This window comes from Branchiostoma belcheri, unplaced genomic scaffold, assembly GCF_001625305.1.
Source record: "Branchiostoma belcheri isolate BF01 breed outbred unplaced genomic scaffold, Haploidv18h27 scaffold62, whole genome shotgun sequence".
Classification (NCBI taxonomy): domain Eukaryota; kingdom Metazoa; phylum Chordata; class Leptocardii; order Amphioxiformes; family Branchiostomatidae; genus Branchiostoma; species Branchiostoma belcheri.
This window is the reverse complement of record NW_017804265.1, coordinates 1,415,556-1,438,039: the sequence shown is the minus strand read 5'-3', so window position 1 is coordinate 1,438,039 and position 22,484 is coordinate 1,415,556. Positions and strand designations below refer to the sequence as shown.

The 22,484-nt window shown below is 41.5% G+C and overlaps 3 protein-coding genes across 3 annotated transcripts in view; 1 reads left to right on the top strand and 2 right to left on the bottom strand.

Moving 5' to 3' along the window:
- Window positions 1-4,164, bottom strand: part of LOC109483125 (guanylate-binding protein 5-like) — an 11,229-nt gene extending 7,065 nt beyond the window's left edge. The window contains exon 1 of the mRNA XM_019786121.1: window positions 3,892-4,164. The gene's annotated coding sequence lies outside the window, so the exon portion shown is untranslated. The remainder of the gene's footprint in view (window positions 1-3,891) is intronic.
- Window positions 4,165-5,192: 1,028 nt separating this feature from the next.
- LOC109483090 (mitochondrial folate transporter/carrier-like) lies at window positions 5,193-9,958 on the bottom strand. Its single transcript, XM_019786079.1, has 8 exons — window positions 9,573-9,958; window positions 8,932-9,082; window positions 8,509-8,606; window positions 7,881-8,047; window positions 7,457-7,570; window positions 6,968-7,060; window positions 6,632-6,684; window positions 5,193-6,230 (listed from the first exon to the last, which is right to left on the bottom strand). The coding sequence occupies exons 1-8, from the start codon at window positions 9,721-9,723 to the stop codon at window positions 6,098-6,100; spliced, it is 960 nt and encodes a 319-aa protein (XP_019641638.1). The 5' UTR covers window positions 9,724-9,958; the 3' UTR covers window positions 5,193-6,097.
- Window positions 9,959-10,072: 114 nt separating this feature from the next.
- The window catches only part of LOC109483121 (E3 ubiquitin-protein ligase UBR5-like), a 29,508-nt gene continuing 17,096 nt past the window's right edge, over window positions 10,073-22,484 (top strand). The window contains exons 1-22 of the mRNA XM_019786117.1: window positions 10,073-10,293; window positions 11,752-11,796; window positions 12,279-12,360; window positions 12,572-12,648; window positions 12,824-13,040; window positions 13,412-13,508; window positions 13,765-13,899; window positions 14,352-14,581; window positions 14,999-15,121; window positions 15,431-15,541; window positions 15,721-15,878; window positions 16,306-16,533; window positions 16,830-16,987; window positions 17,469-17,599; window positions 17,949-18,071; window positions 18,781-18,892; window positions 19,265-19,419; window positions 19,852-20,049; window positions 20,316-20,397; window positions 20,580-20,717; window positions 21,289-21,469; window positions 22,236-22,372. Of these exons, the coding sequence (XP_019641676.1) occupies window positions 10,232-10,293; window positions 11,752-11,796; window positions 12,279-12,360; window positions 12,572-12,648; window positions 12,824-13,040; window positions 13,412-13,508; window positions 13,765-13,899; window positions 14,352-14,581; window positions 14,999-15,121; window positions 15,431-15,541; window positions 15,721-15,878; window positions 16,306-16,533; window positions 16,830-16,987; window positions 17,469-17,599; window positions 17,949-18,071; window positions 18,781-18,892; window positions 19,265-19,419; window positions 19,852-20,049; window positions 20,316-20,397; window positions 20,580-20,717; window positions 21,289-21,469; window positions 22,236-22,372 (2,980 nt within the window). The 5' untranslated portion in view covers window positions 10,073-10,231. The remainder of the gene's footprint in view (window positions 10,294-11,751; window positions 11,797-12,278; window positions 12,361-12,571; window positions 12,649-12,823; window positions 13,041-13,411; window positions 13,509-13,764; window positions 13,900-14,351; window positions 14,582-14,998; window positions 15,122-15,430; window positions 15,542-15,720; window positions 15,879-16,305; window positions 16,534-16,829; window positions 16,988-17,468; window positions 17,600-17,948; window positions 18,072-18,780; window positions 18,893-19,264; window positions 19,420-19,851; window positions 20,050-20,315; window positions 20,398-20,579; window positions 20,718-21,288; window positions 21,470-22,235; window positions 22,373-22,484) is intronic.

The window sequence follows — 22,484 nt, the reverse complement described above, 5'->3', positions numbered from 1 at the left end:
CCCCCCCCCCGTGCACAGAAACTATGCCAGTGAATTGATGCGCGTCGGGAAGCCTGAAGCTTGTATAATGCTTCAATGGAACTGATACCCGCTCCCCTGCTAATGTTGAATCGAGCGCGTAATACAAAACTCCCACAAGGTTAACATAAACATAACATTGACATAAATCTAGCATGAGTTAGTCCGGCACGTCAGTCAAGCTTGACGCGGTACACGGTAAACTTTCCTGGCTGTCTGAGACTTTTACAATGAACAGGAACAATGTCATGTCCACGGTTCGATCATGCCCTTGTCATACTTATATGATGAAATAGCAAATGGGCAAAAGCTTAACCTTGGAAAAATCTTAGACAGAATTCCCAATCTAGCTAAAGGTGGTCTAGGTGTACTTGGTTCCACGAAAGTATACAACTTCGATCTGTACAGTCACTGACCCCTCATGATAGTGGTAGGGTGGCCACACAAAAAGAATGATAGACTAGCTGCTACCCTGGAGCCCAGAGTTACCGCGAGGAACTCGAATAGCATCCAGCGGAATCCTGCATGCTATGCTTCCCAAATGTGAAACATTTTGTAACGATTAAGAATTTACCTCCATGGATTAATCAAATCAAAAGATTTTGCGGAAGTCAACAAATAATATTTTTGTTGCCCACGGACGTTTCAGACCATTTCTAAGTCCCGCTGACTTCAGAACGCAAACTGTAGCCTCAATAGAAGGCTCTACGACTGTTCTTTCTGGAGAGCCTTGACTTTAAAATGCGCTTTTTTTTGTTTCCGGCATATCACTTCTACTCGAACCGCTTTTGTTCTACCGGCCTTCACCTTATTTATTTGTTTCGGGTGAGGCGTACAACGCCCACGTGCACAGAACTATGTGAAAAGATGCGCGTCAGCTTTGGAAAAGCTTGTGCATGTATATTGAATGCTTCGATGGAATTGATACACCCCTCCCCTGCTAATGTTGAATCAAGCGCGTAATACAAAACTCTCACAAGGTTAACATAAACATAACATTGACATGGATCTAACATGAATATATAGTCCGGCACGTCAGCTAAGTTTGACGCGGTAAACTTTCCTGGCTGTCTCAGACTTTTACAATGAACAGGAACAATGTCATGTCCACGGTTTGATCATACTCTTGTCATACTTATATGTTGAAATAGCAAATGGGCAAAAGTTTAACCTTGGAAAAATCTTAGACAGAATTCCCAATCTAGCTAAAGGTAGTCTAGGTGTATTTGGTTCCACGAAAGTATACAACTTCGATCTGTACAGTCACTGACCCCTCATGTTAGCGGCAGGGTGGCCACACAAAAAGAATGATAGACTAGCTGCTACCCTGGAGCCCAGAGTTACCGCGAGGAACTCGAATAGCATCCAGCGGAATCCTGCATGCTATGCTTCCCAAATGTGAAACATTTTGTAACGATTAAGAATTTACCTCCATGGATTAATCAAATCAAAAGCTTTTGCGGAAGTCCACGGAAGTTTTTGGCCATTACTAAAGCCCTGGTCACAACCCGCCGTTCGTGCTTTTTGTCCGTACGTTTTTTTTGGGGGGGGGAGGCCACGTTTGCTACGTTTTTCTGAAATTTTGAAAACGTGGGGAAGGAGAGGCGTCGACGCACGTGAATCGCACGGTTGCGCGAGGTGTAAGAGTGTGGACTGCACGCCACGTCTGGCCGTCAGCGGTTGCGTGCATCGTTCGTTGCGCAAGTGGAAAGTGGGTTGTATGTGCTTACAACGTGCGATATCTGTGCGATTGCAACTTTACCGTAAGGAGGCCGTACTCACACGTGCGTCTTATACACGATACGTACGGGGCACGCGCGTCGCCCGTACTCGCACGCACGGGTGGTGAATCCGCAGACCGCACGTAGAAAAAGTTTTACATGCACTTTAAGTTCTACTGCGTGTCTACGTGCTCCCAAATCCGCAGGCATATATTCCGTACGGAGGTGGTACTCACCACGCACGGATCCCCTACGTTTGCCCACGTTTTTGCAACACGCAGATGCACGTACGGCGGGTTGTGACCAAGGCTTAAGTCCCGCTGACTTCAGAACGCAACCTGTAGCTTCAATAGAAGGCTCTATGGCTGTTCTTTCTGGGGAGCTTTAACTTTAAAATGCGTTTTTTTGTTTGTTTCCGGCATATCACTTCTACTCGAACCGCTTTTGTTTTACCGACCTTCGCCTTGTTTAGTTGTTTCCAGTGAGGCGTACACAGAAACTATGTGAAAAGATGCGCGTCAGCTTTGGGAAGTCTGTACAACTTGTATAATGCTTCAATGGAACTGATACCCGCTCCCCTGCTAATGTTGAATCGAGCGCGTAATACCAAACTCTCACAGGGTTAACATAAACATAAATCGACAAAAATCTAGCATGAGGTAGTCCGGCACGTCAGCCAATATTGACGCGGTACACGGTAAACTTTCCTGGCTGTCTGAGACTTTTGCAATGAACAGGAACAATGTCATGTCCACGGTTCGATCATGCCCTTGTCATACTTATATGATGAAATAGCAAATGGGCAAAGGCTTAACCTTGGAAAAATCTAAGACAGAATTCCCAATCTAGATGGACTATAGGTTTTCAACGAAAGTACATGTTAGCGGCAGGGTGGCCACACAAAAAGAATGATAGACCAGCTGCTACCCTGGAGCTGAAGTTTCTGACCATTACAAAGTCCCACTGACTTCTGCTTGAAATAGGTGCTGCTTTGCACTTCTCTACGACTGTTCTTTCTGGGAGCCTTAACTTTTTTATAATGCGCTTTTTTCTTTCCGGCTTATCACTTCTATCTGGACCGCTTTTGTTCTGCCGGCTTATGCTTACATGTAGGTCACATTTCCAAACCGGGGCCCGGCCGGGTAGTCATTTGGAACGAAAAGTATGGTATAAAACGCAACAAAGCACAGAAAGGTTAAAAAATATCAACAATGGAACTATTTACGTATATTCTTTATGAAAATTGTTGATTTTTCGTTAATTGAAACAGCCCGGCCGGGCCCCGGCTTGGAAATGTGACCCCAGCATTACGCCTAGCCTCTACCAGTCACCGCGGATCGCTGGAAACATAGTAGAAATAAAGGGATAATATACCAGGGGCCCCGGGAGCTAGCCGGTCAGAGAAGATCCAATTTGCGATCCGCGATGCCTGGTAGAGGCTAGCCTACGCCCCGTTTTGTTCCCAGTGGGGCGTACATGTATACAGCGCCCACGTGCACAGAACTATGTGAAAAGATGCGCGTCACGTCAGCCAAGCTTGCAGACGGCGGAAAGTTTCATATACAATGTACTCCTCAAGTACGCGGTAAACTTTCCTGGCTGTCTGAAACGTTTGCAATGAACAGGAACAATGTCATGTCCACGGTTTGATCATACTCTTGTCATACGTATATGATGCATGGCAAATGGGCAAAGGCTTAACCTAGGAAAAATCTACGACAGAGATTCCCAATCTAGGTGGGTCTACCCCATCTCCATAAACAAGCAAGCAAATGGCGCTATTTTTACTTAAAAAAGAAACACAAGGACCAAACGTTTTGCCGTTCAATGTGGTCGGTGCCACGTTCTCGATTTCGACTTACCTTATGACTTTCACCTTGTGACTTATAGTCAAGTCAAGTCAAAGTTTTTTGTACAATGATTGTAACAGGTACTAGCATGGTATGGGTGTATAAAAAAGTACATAACGTTATAGGTTCAACGGGTACTATGTCTGGTAGAATGTTGAATAGAACTACTAAGAACTAGTACACAAGTACAAATTTGTCGCCCTGAAATTGCATTGGGTGCCCTTAAAGAGGAGAAGAAATTATGTGGTAGGGTTTTCCTTATAATTGACACGTTATCCTCAACAATAAGTGTACATTCTTACCTGAACTTTATCTTGTACCTCCAAATGAAAGACGAGTCGGGCCCCTGCTGGCCCTCTTCTTTACGGCGTACCAGTCAGCACGGCCCTTCTCTGCTGGTGCTGTCTCCTCTAAATGCTAGCCCCGACGGCTCCTCTTTATATACGGTGTTCAGTTAGCCTCCTTTGCAGACTTCTAGGGCGACGCGAGTTATTCCGCGGAGCGACGATTTTGCCGCCGAGGGAGTTTTGCCGGGGAGAGCGGTTAGTTATAATTGGGCAGCGAAACAGTCTCACCCCGGCAAACTCATTCGGCGGTAAAATCGTCCCTAGCTCCGCGGAATAACTCGCGTCGCTCACCGAAGAAAAAGGACGCGCCTTACAAGTCTGCGAAGGAGGCTAGTGTTCAGTGCTGTAGCCAAGAATGCATCATGTGATGAATTTGACACTGTTACCCCTGGCGGTCAAGCATTCACCCTCAGTACAATGGGTGATGTTGACACAGGTACACCTGGATAGCCAAACATCTTCGGACTCAGACAAAACGAATATGCAGCGGGGGGCGTTGCCATTCATGTGATAGAAAAACTGAGAGAAACTGAAACCCAAAGTGTCCAATATCCGTGGGCGTTGCATCGGCATCGGATACTAAAGAAAAGAGTTTGCACTTCGTTTTGGGGGCAGTCATGGGTGGATAGTAGCGCCGCATAAACTTCGCTTTGTCAAAGTCAATGACCGCATTCAGTGCGTTTTGCGGAAGTCAATAAACAATATTTTTTTGGTGCCCACGGAAGTTTCAGACCATTTCTAAGTCCCACTGACTTCTGAACGCAAACTGTAGCCTCAACAGAAGGCTGTTCTTTCTAGGGAGCCTAAACTTTATAATGCGCTTTTTTTTATTTCCGGGATATCACTTCTAGTCGGACCGCTTTTGTTTTGTCGGCCTTTTGTTTCCAGTGAGGCGTACAACGCCCACGTACACAGAAACTATGTGAAAAGATGCACGTCAGTTTTCAATACTGATAGCATCATATGTTACGGTGAAAGCATCTCAATGCTCTTTTCCTTTTGTCTTTCAGGAAAGAGGAGAGTACATCACAACTTACGCCGCACAAAGTCAATATTTCTGCAGTAGTGACCGACACAATTGGGGTTGGGCAGTGCCAAGCCTCCTTTCAAAGTGACGAAGTAAGCATGACATGCATATTGTTATGTTACACTTTTCCCGTTTTGTTAACAAAAGTCAGTGCCATCTGTTTTGTAACGGAGCCCGAACACACACACACACACAAAAAGATAGATGGATCCTGGATACATATCCTGGATATAGACTTTATTACTTAAAATTGCAAATAAAATTGGCATGTCTGAAATATTCCATTGTCCATTCCCATATCACCTAATCTGACTTGAAGTACATGTACTTCATGTTACTTCTAACTTCTACCTTACTCGAACACACACCATATTCTGATCTGTTTGCTAACTCAAATTGTTAGAACATCTCCTTTACTTATCAAGTTAAAAATAGAACCTATCTATAAACAGCCTGTTAAGGTCACAAAATTGCAACTAAATGTCATGTTAAGTATATATATACTGCTCAAGCATAGTCATATCGTCATATTTTGCCAGGATGCATGATTTCGTGCCTATACCACACTATTGCATTACCCAACTCTGTATACGCATGTACAAAATGGCTTGCCTAGAAGGGAACCCTCTTCGTAACATACATCATCTCACCAAACACCACCTATTCCCAAATAAGACCCCAACCTTCCACGAACAGAAATGCAATAATTTTCTTTCATCGTAATATATGTAAATATTAGTGCAAAATGTAAAGGTAAAGCACGACAAGTTCTGAGAGTAATATATCCTGTGCCAGTAACTTCTTCACTGGCTATTTCAACTTATGTTTGCTTCATACGATACATACATGTACAATTGTTCAATACAGGCATACATATGTACTGTAATGTAAATTACATATTACTACACTTCAAAATACCACACTCAATAGATGGCCATAATTTCTAAGTTTTATTACAATATATTTTATGTAATAGTGTGATAACCAAATATATGTCAAAGACTCATAGTGTAATGAAAAGTCGTGATACTACATGACAGGAAATGTATATATATATACCACACAGTAAGGTTAGGTTATAGCATGATAACCAAATAAAAAATTCTAATGTCAAGTCACAGTATTTCACCATTATCAGCTGCTGTCCTTGGGTTTCTTGAAGAAGTTGATGAAGTTCTCGTAGACGACAAACGTGATACAGCAGGCAGGGGTGACCCTGAGCAGGTTGGGTATGATTCCCTTGTAGAAACCACCCATGCCTTCTCCTCTGGAGGGACAAGGTGGGAGAACTTTGTTAAAACAGGAGACATGGTGGTAGACTTCACTTCTTTAACCATACTATACTCTGTGATCCTTCGTATCTTAGAAACAAAAGTTGCACCAATGACAATGAATAGCAACGCTGCACTGTGTATGTTGGGTATTGTAGGAACACAGACACATGTATGTACTCACAGAGAAAGCTTTACATACACATATGATAGACATGCACACACAGGCACACATATGGACATACACAAACACACAGACACAAACACACATACAATCACACAATCTGACATAAACACACACAGGCATACACACAAACACACAGACATACACATACTAGTACACATAATCAAAATGTTAATCATACAAACATAAAATACACTCTAGAAACATCCTTACCTCCATGTTTTCCTAACTACATCAATAACCCCATCATACTTGTTGTGTTGGTCCTGGAAAATATAAGATAGACACAAACATTACATCAACACAAGTGTTTGCTACTTCTGATATACTGCAAGCAATTATGTATTTAAGGTTGTACTACACATATTATGGTATTAAACAATCAGAAAATACATGTATTGCCAAAACCATCTTTCCCTAGATTTCATCAATCATGATTATCCACTGTATCATAACAAGCATTTACTAGCTTTTCCAACTATCCTGGACTAGGAACTAACAAGCAAACAAACAAAATATAACCTGTGTAAGAAGTTAAATGTTCCTGACCTGTAATCTGGCCCTGACCACTTGGTATGGGTAAGTTGTGGACACAGCGAACAATTTGGACAGTGCTGCCATCGTAAGGTACTCCAGGGGATTCTGGAAAAAAAATAGATAAGAATATTAGTTTATTACTGACAACATCACTGAGTACTGTTGTTTTTCTTTTTTGTGTGTGAAAAATAAAGTACTAGTACCCAAATCAAACAAGTGGCTGAGGTATCAACTGCACCACCTAACAGTTGTCACAGGTACTGCAGCATCTTGTACATATAAGAACAACATAGTTTTAGACTTCACTGTTCACTCCTCTCATAGAGCAGCAAAAAAGCAAATATTGCTGCATATAAGCCAATAATATATATAAACTAAGTAGAGACTACATTGAACAAAGTTAGACACAAAGGTAAATGGTACTCGTATACATTTTGTATGTACACTGAGAGAATTAGTACACACTTGTGATGTAGAGACAATTTTAAGACCTTAGCTCACCAGATGAGTGTCCCTGGGTGTCCCTCGGTACAAGTTGTACTGTGTTTTCAACTCCTCGTATGACATGAACTGCAAAGCACCGTGGGATACACCTAGCAACCCTGGCACGAAGCCCTGGAAAGAGAAAATCATGAATACCAGTAAGTACAATTCATGTTCAAGTTCAAGTTAATACTAGTACTTGACATGTCATGAAAAGTACTTTTTCTTCCATATGAAGTAACTTGTCTTATCTTCTGAATTTTTCTTCACAACTTGTCAGCGGGGCTGCCAAGACTTACATTTTATCATGGATCATATGATGATGATATACTGCGTTCTAACATCTACTAACATAATTCCACCAAGCCACCCTGACTTAGTTCTCTCAGTAAATTATACCTTTTCTATGTCTACAAATGTACTTTCTGTTCTCTAACCCTACCTTGTACATCCCCTTCATGCCCTCGTGTCTCCATATCTTGGCCAGTGCGTCGGCCATGCCCCGGTACCGCTTCCCAACGGCCACGTTCCTCATCTCGTTCTCGTACTGCAGACACAGACGCGTCTTCACCACCCAGATAGGGTTAGTGAACGCCAGTGTTATCACTCCTGGGGAGAAATAGCGTTTAACCATTAGCACATTGAAGGAGCAGTTTTGGGTACAATTCTAGAACTCTGTTAAGGGGTTAGCAGGGCTCTCCCCAAGCAATGAAGCAAGGGTGCTCCCCATCTCCCCAAAATCCTAGCACCTCTCCCAAAGTGTTCAAATTTAGGGTTTTCTCTTACTATTTTCATGGAAATTCGCTGATTTTTTGGGGGGACATCAACCGAATAGGGAGTACCTCTCCCTTGAAAAATTTCTGGGGAGATCACTGGGTTGGGGAGCATGGAGAAGGTTAAAATGTAAGAGATTTGTAGTTTTGGTGCCTTGGCTGCCAAATGGGTCTCCTTATTACTATAAGGTTTGAGGTTCAAGTCCCATTTGCTTTGATCTGTATGTTACTGGTTGGGGTTGCATATTGTTCTTCACAGGGAACTTGTATGCAGGCATAATGCAGGTAAACCCTGACCTGCATTAGCTGCTGCCACCATGTGTTTGCCTGGTCCCAGGTTGCCATTTGGCTGCATGCCCTGCCATTCCAGCCAGTGCTGCTTGGTTGCGTTGTAGCTGAAGAAACATAACTTATGGCATTACAAACCACAATTCATATTCAGAAAAGTAATATTTATGTATACATGGTCTTCATCATCATTGAGTATACTCAGACACTGAGTAAAGAGACTCTTTTTTCTTTTATTCAGCTGGTTCACATTGCACTGCACAGGTGCTACTTCTACATTTGTATGGATGCATTCCCAAATGTACAATATTTACATATCTACACACATGCATGGTTACAGTGAAATGTATCTACAATGCGGTCCCAAATGTACAGGAGTTGGATGTATACATAATTGTGGTGAGTTATTATATATCATATAGCCTAACTCACAATAGGAAGTACAGCCCCCACGAGGCTCCGGCTCCCACCACGTTGGGTGTTACCCCTGCATACAGCCCTGGGAATCCCCGTGCCCTGTAGATGGCCAGGACACAGTCCAGGATCCCCTGGTACGTCGGTCTGCTCGCAAGACCATCACTCACTGGGAATAAACAACACACAGTCACACAATTATTTACTACATTTTTTTTTACATTACCATTGAATACGAGACGTGTAAACAATATGTGTGGGTATGTTTTGGACCCAAATTATCGTCTTAAGAATACAAATTAAAAGCACCTGTCATAAATTATAACACTTAAAGCCATTCTGTTCTGCTCCACATATCAATACACCAAAACGTCTAGTCTAACTAGTAGAAGACTGCATGCTGTATGATGTAATATTGTAAAATCATATTTACATTCATGAATTATTTCATTCATAACCTAGTAAGTAGACTGGTACCCTAGGCAAGGCCGTTCGACAATCAATCAATCAATCATCACCTATTGTTGTCCTTGTTTTTAAACACTACGTGTAGCGTCTAATACACATGTAACTTGCTACGTATCAAAATATGAATCATCCATTGAGATTCACAACACATACAAAAGCAAAACTAACGATCAAGATGGGATCCTGTTTACCTGCGAATCTGAGCTTGATGAGGTCCAGCGGATGCAGCACGAGTGTTGAGATGACCCCTCCGCTCACCCCCGCAAACAGATGCTCACCCTTCACGTGCCGAAACAACTTCAGACGACCCGCAGGCGTCACTTGAGCATCGCCGGACGCCATCAAAATCTCAAATTATCTCGAAAACGCCTGCGAATTTCGTCCTAGCTTTTGTCCTGGATGTTGTTAGTGTAGTCTTTGATCAAAAACTGACGAAAAGTGGTAGATCGGAGGTGAAAGTGATAGGAAAATGGTAATTTCTTGATAAAAACTTGCGATTACGCAAATTTTACGATGGGCGCAGCCATGTTGGATATTTCCCATACTTCCCGGGCGATAGACCAATAGGAGTCTGGATAAGAAGTTTTGCCAAGTTGGGAAAGCTTTAACCAATCAAAGTTGCCGACACAGTTTATCAATGTTAAAACAACAGCCAATCAGATTCTCGCTAACTTGTAACAGCTGCATTAGTGAAATTTCGACCAATCACGGGTCGTTTATCATTTTCCGCTACATTCAATCCAAAATGGCGTCTTGCTAAAGAAAATTTTGGCTTTGTCCCGAGATTTTTGTTGCAAAAACTCGGGAATTTCGCCCCTTTTAGAAAAGATTAACCGAGAAAGAGGGCGCGATGACGTCCATACACGTTGTGGTGCACCCTTTGCCCGGGACAGAAGACCAGTTGAACGATCGGTAAGCCAGTAATTCATACATTTCCCCCGTTCATTGAAACCGGCGAGCCAAGAAAATGGGAAGGACAAAATGGAGTCTTGACAAGCAGCCATTACAAAATCGCCGGCAAACGTTTAGAAACGCCGCACGTACGAAAATGTCAAACATGCGAGAAGCAATTTTCTTCGCAAAATCGCTTAAGATCAGTAAAAGATCTTAGTTTTCTCACAGGATGGTTCATGGTAATGATTATACATACGTGTGATTTGGTTTCATGCCGGATGAAATCAAAGAGAGCCGGTCGAAAATATCCGGATTTTTTAGGATACGGTTTCATGATGCACGATGCGTGTGTGGTGCTGGATATGGTGGGATTATTATGTAACTGAACGGGCCATCGCAATAGCAAACTGGTCGTGTCTTTGCATAAATTACTACAGGCATGTGCGTGTGTAAGATATTACATTATTATAAGACAAAGAAAATATATCACATGTTGCATGGGTGACACCCACTGTTACATAATTAACTTACAAATGTTCATGATGTATGTGACCGATTGAATTTTTAGATAGCTATTATATTTTCTGTCTCATTGTAGTCAGTTATTTTGATCAGCAGTGTGCATGTAGTAATATTGCAATATAATTTGAAGAAATGAGTCATGACTCATCATCATCATCATCATGAGAAGAAATGAGTCATAATTATATAAAATTGTAGTTTAATACGTTTTGTTTACATAAGTACTGTAGCATGGAGGCCAGCCTTTTTAGATCTAGTATACTCTTCAGGAAGCTAAAATGTCTGAAAGATTCCTAGAGTGAATTGTCCTGATACTTGCTTATCAATAATTAAATCATTGTACAGTGATGATTAAACAACAAAGATTGCAGACTGTGGTAGCCTGTTGGCAGCCACATGGTGACAATCTTTGCGTGTCATCTGAGTACACAGGGTCCTCTTCACAATTTTAATAGCATATATAGGTGTCAGATAAAATAGGCTAGCTTTGCATAGCGCAAGTCATGATCATACAAATATAGTACGTAGGAGGTCTGGCATCTTCCCAGGAAAATTTTACGATTCGAACTCAGTGAGACACTATAAGTATAACCTTACAATTCGCATTTTGAGGGACAAATTTTGTTAAGTAAAGTTTCTCCTCTGCTAAAGTTTAATGTTTATAATTAACTTAAAGTAATGTATTAATGTTTGTCAAGATTTATGATGGTTAAAGCCTAATAAAGGGTTCATACCAGAAAAAAAACACCCCTACACTGGTTGAATTGAAAGATAGTATAACCTACTGTAGTACATTACAGATTAGGGGGAAGCATTCTATTGTCAAACTAATTTTGCTTGATATGCTATGAGCAGATTTAATAATTAGATGATTAGAAATGTAAATTACTAATAATACATTGTATTTTGATTCTTTTGGATGATGTTGATGTTTTTGTTCCTCTTTTTTAACAGGCTGAAGGAAGTTGCAGACAAGATCAACAAGCATGGGTATGTTAGGTAAGGATCACTAACATGATCATCAAAAATGGATTCATGCCATTCCCAAAAATTATGGGGGAGAGATCAAGGATAAACAGTTAAAATTTATGGTCAAATTTTTGGCATGTTATTGAAAAAAAAAAGGTTGCTAACTGATCTTTCACAAGATAAATGTTGATCTAAAAATTTAAAAAAAAAACATCCTACTAAATCTACATGTATCTATGTACATTTCATTAGTATTCATGTAACAGTTAAGTACACATGTTATAGTAGATAATGGAATACATAAAGATTGAAAGTATGCATGACAGTTTTAAGTGTGCTAGTAAATTCAATTGTCAAGATTTTTGTGTTGTAATGATAAGGAAATTCATCCATAAACAATCTCATTAGGGATAATCATATGTGCTATTGACATGGAGATGCAATGTGAACTTGAATTGAGTTGAAAAATTATTATAATATTTACTACAATGGAGGTACTTCTGCTCATGTAGCCCTCCAGCGATCAGCCAACTTCGAGGCCAAGTTGTAAGGGAGTGCGTGGTTGGACCAAACCATATTGCTTTCCTATTGGAGGTTAGTTTTGAATGTTTGAATATTTCCATTTCTACGGTTTTTCTATGTCTGTATAGGTGTAGATTGTAAGTGTTCCAAAACCAACAATAGAACAGAAATTATGCATGGTACAGTACAGTAGATTTGAGAGCTTTTTGTGGAATTGTTCCTTTGTAATTATACTAGGAAAGAAGATTCAATGAACTTAAACAATTTTCTTTTCTTCATGCAGGATGGTCGTGTGTGTCGCATGAGTTACCGTATCCTGACAGAGCGACTGGACTTGTCCAAGAATGACCCCAACAAAAAGTGAGAATCCTTCATTTTCTACAGATGATATGTGATCGTGAGTAAGTGAATATTGTATGATATTGTAAAGTAAAATTCTTTGTTTCATTCTTTCTTAAGACCCAGACACTGAAGATCCATAGAATAAAAACAGAAATACATTGTTTCTCATGTCACAATTCTGTTTACTCCACAGTAACAGTGCTGGGACCAGACTGCCAACAAGGACCCGCGGCCGTGTGGTGCGTGGCAGCGGACAGGGCAGTAGAGGCACGCGGGGAACCACCAGCGTGATCGTGGGGTCACGACCCATGGTACCCGCGTCTGTCGTGCCAGAAGAACTGGTTAACCAGGCGCAGGTTGTACTACAGGGGAAGTCTCGCAGTGTCATCATCAGGGAGCTACAGAGAACGGTATGTCCTAATTCTCCTGTTTTCTTGTACTTTTTATGTTTATTGAAGGAAAACATATTGTTTTTGCTCAGTTCCCTCTTCTCCAAACACAAAAGGTCAATGACCTGAACCATGCAGTCTATCACCATGGTAACTAGTGTTGGGTTACATCATGTTGCAATTTCATAGCAGGAGGGATTTAGACTCCCTGTCACCATTATATATGAATATGTTTGAGTAAGAATTAACAGAGCAGACCATATGCGAAGGTAAACATTATGCATTTTCTTTGCAAATGTTACCTTTCTTGTCTTTCAGTTTTCTTTGCTTGCAATAGCCTGCACGTTTTATTTGGAACCCTGAACTTCATAAATTCTATTTGTTTTATCTAGAACCTTGATGTGAACTTGGCAGTGAACAATCTCCTAAGCAGAGATGATGAGGAAGGAGATAACGATGATGATGCCAGCGACTCCTACATGCCGGGAGGTGAGAGACATGCTTGTCACTTCAAACTTCATTCCAAACTGTCTATTACCATGGCAACAAGTTGGGTTATATCATGTTGCAATTTTATAGCAGGAGGGATTTAGACTCCTGTCTGACCATATACTAGTATGTGAATGTTTTTGAGTAAGAAATAACAGAGCAGACCGTATGCAAAGGTAAACTTAATGCATTTGCTTTGCAAATGTTACCTTTCTAGTGTAAAATTTATAATGGTTGTGTTTTTCCTTGCCCATAGATGACCTAATGTCCCTGCTGGATGCTGGTCTCCACTCAGACCACCCCAGTGTGATCATCGACGCTGACATGTTCTCTGAGGACATGTTTGGTTACGCTTCTCTACGCAGCAGGGTCAGGGGAGCTTCCAGATCTAGTGAGTAAAACTCCTTCAATGTATCAAACCAGGATAAAAAAGCTCTCTTAGAGTGCACAAAGTCCTCTATTCTTTACGATATACATTGTAGTACATTTATACTAGTGAGTAAAAGGCCAAAAGAAAGTCTCTAAAAATCTTGTATTTCTGTTCCAAGTTACAAGAATCTAATGGTGACTATCAATTCTATTACTAGGAAATAGTAACTAGGAAAACACGGAGAGTGCCAAGTTCTCTGCAAAGGAAGCATACAGTACTTTATAGGATTCATAAGACATTGTATTCTGCAGTTTAAAGGAAGCTACTAGGGGTTTGCAAAGTCTCCCCAAAACACTGGATTTCTATCCCAAGTTTCAAGGATGAAAGAATCATAATTTTCATAGTTGTTGTGTAACATCAAGACTAAGAATGCAGATAAAGTAAATGTTTATGTCCTGTTCTCGCGAACGCAGACCCAGGCGACCGTGATCGTGACTCTGACCGTGAGCGTGACCGTGACCCGGTATTCCGCCTGCGGGAGCGCCCGCGCTGGCTGGACAGCGCCCTGCGTGACGCGGCGGGACTGGGCACGGCCAGCTCGGCAGGCAGCACCAGCGGGACAGCTGAGGCCAAGAAAACCACAAACCCTCCTCCCGAGACACCGCTGTCGTTTGGGGAGGAACTGGAGTGGTGGAATGAAAAGGTAATTAAATCTTTATTCCTATAGAATTGGCTGTCATCAAGCTTATGCAATGTTGACAGCATTGTTTGAAAGTTGTATGACTATTGTATGAAAATCTTGCCGATCAGAAATAGAACTTTTCAAAGTGGAATTTGCCCCCTCTGTCTTTTAAACATTTGTACATCCTTTCTCTTATTATGACACTACAAAGTAGAAAATAGCAATTGTAACATGTCTAAGATTATGGTACATTTAATTAAAATAATGTTGTATTGAAGCAATAGAGAAGCTCTCTTAAAGTCACTTTTACAGAGTAGCTTTTGTTACTTTGGTATCTCATTACCTGGATGTCTAACCTTCATCAACATAAGAGAGAAGATAAGAAGAAAATTTTACTGTTCATTCTTCTATGACATTGCTACCTTGTCTGTTCCCCAGGCTGCTGGTACTCCCAGATTTGTCCACATTGCTGCCATGTACAGTGAACTGATTGCTGTCGGTGTGTCCGGCCAGCTTTACCAGTGGAAATGGGCAGACCCTGAACCTTACTGCAATCCTGAGGTACGTTTTGGCCATGTTTAGCCTTTTGTTGTGGTAACCTTAAAGTTCGTAGCTTCAAAGAAAAACTCATTCTGGTTTGCAGTTTGGCAAGTAACTTCATGATCATAAGACTTGCTCCCAAGTCTTCACTTTGCAAGCTTTTGTATCACTCAAATCTACATAAAACTGTTAGTTTCAAAGAAATACGGTTTGCAAGGTACCAATAGTTTTGCACATACAATGTACTCTAATGTTATACAACTGTGATGTCACAAAAGTAGAGATCTGTTGTTTTGATCATAGCTCTTATGATGTTTTAATGGTTTGCAGAACTCAGCCGTTCACCATCCACGGAGCTCAGCTTTAGGCTTAAATGGAGAGAAGGTCCTCCTGATTTCTTCTTGTTCTGTCCGAGCATCTGCTGTCACTGAGTCAGGCAAGGTAAGCAGCTCTTTGTTTTGTTTCATTTTCTTTCTTAGCTTCTCATGATGCAATCAAACATTGAAATTCCAAACAATAGATTATTTTACACTTGAAAATTGGCTGAACGTTAATTTCTTGCCATCATGTAGACTTATCTCATTATTACAGTATATATGACAAAACTATTTCATTCCCAGGTTGCCACGTGGGTTGATGAAACTCTGAGCTCTGTGGCCACAAAGTTGGAACATCCAGCCCAGGTGTTCCTAGAGTTCCAGGGAGAGAGGATGTCAGCCATCTACACCTGTTCTCTGTACACCTGTGTGCACCTGGAGTCTGGCGGACTGTACTGGTGGTGAGTAGCCAATCAGGAAGCTGCTTTGTTTGGGGATAGTCCTGTGATTGGTCAATTGCTGAAACTTCTAGCCAATCAGCTGACAGCTTTGTTTGGGATAGTCCTGTGATTGGTGAGAGTTGTAGCTAATCATAAAGCTGCATCATTTTGGTTATGGTCCTGTGATTGGTCAGCCTCTGAGAGTTGTAGCCAATCAGGAAGCTGCTTTGTTTGGGGGATAGTCGTGTGATTGGTCAACCTTTTAGACTATCCAATCAGTTGGCTGCACTTACTTTAACAGTCTTAAGTCATACTTTTGGTGGTCCCTTGGAGTATTTTTCACATTGATTGATCAATTGACGGAATGGACACAGACACACAAACTATTGATTAGCATGACCAAAAACAATACTTCTGTCCCTTCTAATCTATTCTATTGCATTTCCAGGGGCGTCCTGCCATTCAGCCAACGAAAGAAGCTAGTAGAGAAAGCTCGGACACGATCCAAGAAGAGTGGCAGCGACACCAAGTCGAGTGACATCACCACGGGCATGCAGGTCTGCCTGCGCAGCTGTCCCATCTACCATGCCGGCGCGCTCGCTTTTACAACCGTCGGCTCCGTGCCGAAAGTCGGGCAACTCTTGGAGTCAGCCTGGAACCTGTCCGACACTTGCAGGTAAGTTTTTTGTTTATGAATGCCAAATTTTTCTGCGTTTTAGCAAATTTTAGGTTCTTCTATCGTTGTATTTTGTCTTTAAAGCTTATGGTCTGAAGTGCTTGAATTAAACTTTGGCCATGTGAAGTGTAAACTTGCTTTTTGAATGGACAGGCAAAATTCATGACAATTTTTTCCTACTAGATAAAACTGTTACCATATTGTAATTTATGTATTCTACAAACACAGAATTCCTTTATACATGTATTACTTGTATGTACAGTTTGCTAACTTTTGGAACTTTCTTTTTTTCACAGATTTAAGGTGCTGTCGCCACAGAAGGAAGATACAAAGTCTGGGAAACCCGAGGGGGTGAAGGAAGCCAAATCAGAGACTAAGACAGACATGGGCCCCCCTCCCTCCCCTGCCTCAACATGTAGTGATGCTCCCTCTGTGTCAAGTGTGGGGTCTCTCAGTAAGTTGTCCTTTCTCCATATCCTTTATTGTTGTTAGACTTGACTTTGTTTTTTTGAAGTGTTATGAACTTATAGAGGATAAACTTAAAACTTATTGTCCATCTCTGTCTTCTCTCATATTTTCTCCTCTTTGGTCTATTCCCTTCCTTCTTTCTTCCTCTGTCTAGCCAATTTTTGTTTTTCTTTCAAAACAACTTAAAATATAATACACTTTAACATACAGTCATCCTTGAATTTGCAACAAATACTGCAAGGCTTCAATTGGTAACATAAACCCCACTGCATTGACGCAGGGACCCCCACGAAGCCCATTTTTGCACTTGACCTTGGTTTCCCCAATTTTAAGTTGCCTACCAAAAATCATGAACATCGATCCATGCCTTCAAGAGTTATGCCACTAAATCTACCCACACGAAGGCAAACAGATTTTGTACCCTTCTGACAAAGACAACTACATGTACTGTGTTTCCTGTATTGTAGAGCGGAAGCGTCCTCTGGTCCTACCCAAGGAAGATGATGACTGTAAGGCCTCCAACGAGGAACGCTGGGCCCTGAAGGATGTGGTGTTCATTGAGGACGTCAGATCAGTGCCTGTTGGGAAGGTTCTGAAGGTAAGGCCAAGGTTTTGCAAGATTAATTGTATACCATTAGTATCAGTAACGTAAGTAGGAACTTCATTTAAGTTTCAATAAGGTAAACTATAAAAATGTATTCTTTAAAATCTTAAAGCTATGGATAAGTAAAGATTTCTTTGTATCTGTTTCAATGGATAAAAGAAAATTACGTAAACAAGTAAAATGTCCAGGAGTTTCATGCCATCTACATCAGTTATCTTATTTTTTCCTTTCTTGTAGGTAAGAAATCTTAACTAGATGCCAAGTGACATTGTCCTGCATTGTACCGACCTGTATTTGTTTTACAATGGTCTTTTGACAGTTTTTTTCTAATTTCATCCCTCAGATTGACGGAGCGTATGCAGCGGTGTGGTTCCCTCATCAGCGCGACCCCAGCCCGACAACGAGCCACGACGACCCGGCCGCTCTGCTCCAGGAGTGTCGCCTACTGAGGAAGGATGAGCTTCAGGTGAACTTTCCTACAGCCATGCTGGTATCTACACTCTGTACTTCCATTGGCTTATTCAAAATCTGCCTGCCTTCCCATTGGCCCATTCAAACGTGATCTGTGCTGTCATTGGCTTGTTCAGATGTGGTTGCCCTCATTGTCAAAAACTAGCTGTTTTATTTTTGGCTTATTCAAAATTTGGCTGACCTCTCATTGGCCGATTCAAACATGCTATGTGCTGTCATTGGCTCATTCAAATGTGGTTGCCTTCATCAGCAAACACTAGCAGTTTTCTTATTGGCCGATTCAAAACGTGGCTGCTTTCACGCTGCACATAGGCAAGTTCAAATACTTGCTGCTTTTTTATTGGCTTAACCACATTGAGTCTGCTTTCTCATTGGTCCATTCAAATTTAACTGTCATCTCTTTGTTCCGTGAGCTTCATGTTACCTGTCGTGGCTGTATTTCCTTTAGCTACTTAGATGTTAAAGTTGTTTTATTGTAGATAAATTAGACTTTGTTTCTGACTTTTGTGAATTTCAATCATCAGGACAACATAGAACAGATTATTTTAAAGGAACAGTTGCATAGAAAATTTGAGAGCTATTTATAATGAAGAGCTATTTATACAATGGATTAAAGCAAGTGTCTCAAATATGTTGTACCAATGTGTAATAGCTGTCCAGTGTAATCAATGCCTGTACCATTTTGCCCTGGTCCTCGCTCCCAGGTTGTGAAGCCCACTGCAGTGCCCAAGGTGCCTGACTGTTTCCAGAGAATGCCCAAAAAGCTGCCCGTCATGGACAATGCCAAGATCCTGGCAGTCACCGTGGACAGCAGAGGTATTATATGTTCTGTTAAGAAATGAAAAATATTTATGTATAGCCGGTATGACCACTCGAAAAAGACACCAGCTTTGCAGGCACGCAGCACAGAGGCAGCTAGCTACATTACACCGAACGACTTGCTATGCCCAGCCTTTGCACATTTAACTCTAAACATTGTTTAAAGCTTTCTAGTGATGATGCCCCTACTGTACTTGGTGGCAGAAAGTTCCACTCTCCAGTAGTTCCAATTGGAACTTTGTTTTTGAATACCTCAATCCTTGGTTGATAACTATGCATGGCTACAAGTCTCTCTACATCAAATAAGAATTTTCAAATCATTTTTTGGAAAATTAATATGTCCCCTGCTCTTTTTCTCATTCCAAGCAGGCGTGCACGTTATCGCGAAGGTTGGATCGCGGCTGATGTACCTGGTGTACGATCTCGGCACGGGGAAGGCAGAACAGGAGAGCCTGTTCCCGACAGACGCCACAGCTTTCCTCGGTCACGCTGAAAACTCCATCACTCTGTACAGTGGAGGACAGGTAAGATGGCAACTCTGAAAGGTTGTGATAAAAAAAAAAATTTCTTTTCCTAAAAAAAGTTTATAGAAACTGGAAAGGTAGCATATTTTTTGTAAAACAGATACATAATGTTTCCCTTCATATTGTCTAGCCTCACAAGCTACTGTCCTGTTTACGCTTACTTTAACCCATTCATAAATATGGTGACCAGCCCCTCCAAATTTGTACTGCCACTTGCTACATAATGTAATCTAAATGAACAGAATGTCTGCTACAGCACCAATCACCATGGTGACAGCTGTCTGGTCCAGGTCATTGACTTCTTTGGAACGGAAGAGGAAAAAATGGAACAAAACAATATGTTTTCCTTCTGTAAAAGTCAACATGATAAACAACTGTATTTCAGGATGTGGTGGACTTCTTTTTAATTGTTTTTCTTAATTTAATTTTTAGGATGTGGTGAACTTGTTGAGAGATGGAAACGGCGCCATCTATCCTCTAGCGAAGGACTGCATCGAGGGGATCCGGGACCCGGTCTGGCTGGACCTGCCCCCGGCGCGATGTATCGGACTGGGCATCCAGTCTCTCATTGACCTACCCAGCGCCTCCGAACTGAAGAAGAAAGCAGCGGTCGTGGTACTGGCATTTGAGGTTTGTTTGAGCCTTTAGTTTGTTTATTCATGTTTGTACTATAGCTGAAATGCTGAGTGTATAATGCACTTTTGTGCACCCAGATTTGGAGCTGTGCCCCAAATTTTTAAAGGTTACCTGATGCCTGTAGATGATTGATTGATAATGATTTTATACTCAGTGTACAGCATATTCTTGACAGATAGATTCACTTAATGTTTGATATTGCTTGACTTAGTATTTTCCTGAAAGTCTAAAATACTGTATTTTTGTCCTCCCATATGCAGACCCAGCTGTTGATGCCCCATGTTCTGCGTTGTGACTATGAATCAGTTAAACAGTTCCTGTACTCTCTGGAGAGAGACACAGGTAGGTGTAATGTAGCTTTAGAATATTTTTTTCATACACGTTCCTTTATTCATTAATGCGATTGGATTTTGTCCATACACTCAAACGTAGGACATTTTTATATGTACGAATTTACACTGATAGATTAAAAAATGTAAGAATTTACAACTCTGTAAGCTCCAACCAATCCTTTTCTCTGGCAGGTTCCATCAACACCCAGAACACGATCCAGCAGGTGCTGAGCGAGCGTTGTGATGGCAACAGGAACGTGTTCCACGCCTGTGTCGCCATGTGCTGCCCCACGACCAACCAGGATAACAACAGCTCTAACAGCAACAACGGTGAGAACTATGTTTTCAATATCTATAGATAGATTTTTAAAGAATCCTTTCTGTCTGCAGGTAGACTTTGTTTTTAATACCTGTAGATAGGTTTTGAAAAGTTGGCCTACTGGCTGTGTTCAAAATGTACAGTGTGATGCAAAAGTTTAGAGATTGTAGCAAATACATTTTGTATGTCCATTCTGTGTTGCCAAATCGAGAGTTCCTGGGTTCAATCCCTGGCATTCCTGGCTAGACGTTGTGTCCGACTGTTTCCTCACTCTAACCAGCCCTAGACAGCCCCAGACAGCACGTCGGCAGAAGATACTGCACCTGCGCGAAATATATCCTTGTATAAAAGGTTAACATCCTGTCTGTAGTTCCCAAATGTTATGTCGGAGAAGATATCCCCTGCAAGAGGCAAAATTCTGATGCAACGGTGACCAAACATCCAACGAGATTGTGAAAATCAGGCACAGTACTTCGTTCTGCCGACATTCTGCCCTAGACACAGTGGAGTAACAGCCCACTGCCCCTACAGCCTCAAAAAACTTTAGTACAAAGTTAACTCAAGATAATTTTTAAATTTCAGAAGCAGGAACGTCCAACTCAGCTCAGTGGGAGTCCATCACCAGCAGGATCAGTGCTGTCAGTAACGCGGTGGACGCCCTGGCCAACGCCATCTCTGCAGCCTCCAGCTCAGGGGGAGGGGGGGCAGGGGCAGGAGCCACCGGGGGGTCCAGCAGTGGGGGGACAGGCACAAGCACACGCAGGTAAGGGGCTATAGCTAGTGTACTTTGTTTGTTAGTTTTGTTCACCATTAACACCTGTAACACACCAGTTTTGTACCAGTTGCATTAGACCTGACTGTAAAAATTGATCCAGTCACACTGGAAAGGATCCCTACTCTTTAAGATTCTTTAAGATAAGTGTGGTGGGATCTTCATCATGTTCAAGGTGTGGCTTTAAGATGTGACTTTCCTCAAAATGCATGGGACCTCCGGCTTTTCAATCTTATTCTGAAGGAGTAGCTTTTTCCATGAAGTCTTCAAAGTTGCTTGAGACGAAAAAAGGGAGAGTGGGTACCGTTCAATTACATAAGAATCTCCTTGCAGATAAGAAAATACAGCTAGCTTGGAACCTTGGTGATGAATATTTTTTGAGATGTTGAAGATAAAATTCGTAGCAAAGGTGTAGCAAGATTATTCTTTTTCAATTTTCAATTCAATTTATTTATTTAACCAGTAATTACAACTCAGGCCAATTTGGCCTGCTTTTCAGGTAATCCTGGATACATATAAAAATACACACAACAAATATACATTACATAAACTATTACTAAATTACAACATCCTAAACATCAAGAGTGTCAAATCCTGCACCTAATGCTCTGTATAAAAGTCCTAAGAAGTCCTGCTCCTAATTATCTGTATTAAAAGTCCTTCACTTCAATTCACAGACTAAAGTTTAAAAATCTTTAAGCATTGCAGAACCTGTAGGATTTAAGATTTCTCACCTGATATTTGTATGATTCTGCAGTATGAGCCTGCGTGAGATGATGCGGCGAGCGACCTCGGCGGCCCGTGCTGTCGGCGGGACGTCCCAGGAAGACGGTGACCCCATCCCGACCCTGAACTGGCCGCCCGACCCTCCCCTGTTTGAGTCTGCTAACTCAGGTAGGCAAGGGCAATAACAGGGAAATGTTTCACAAGGCCACACCAATTCTTGTTTCTAGAATTGCTCAATTTTTTTCTAATTTGCAAAAAGAAATAAAAACATAAACCATTC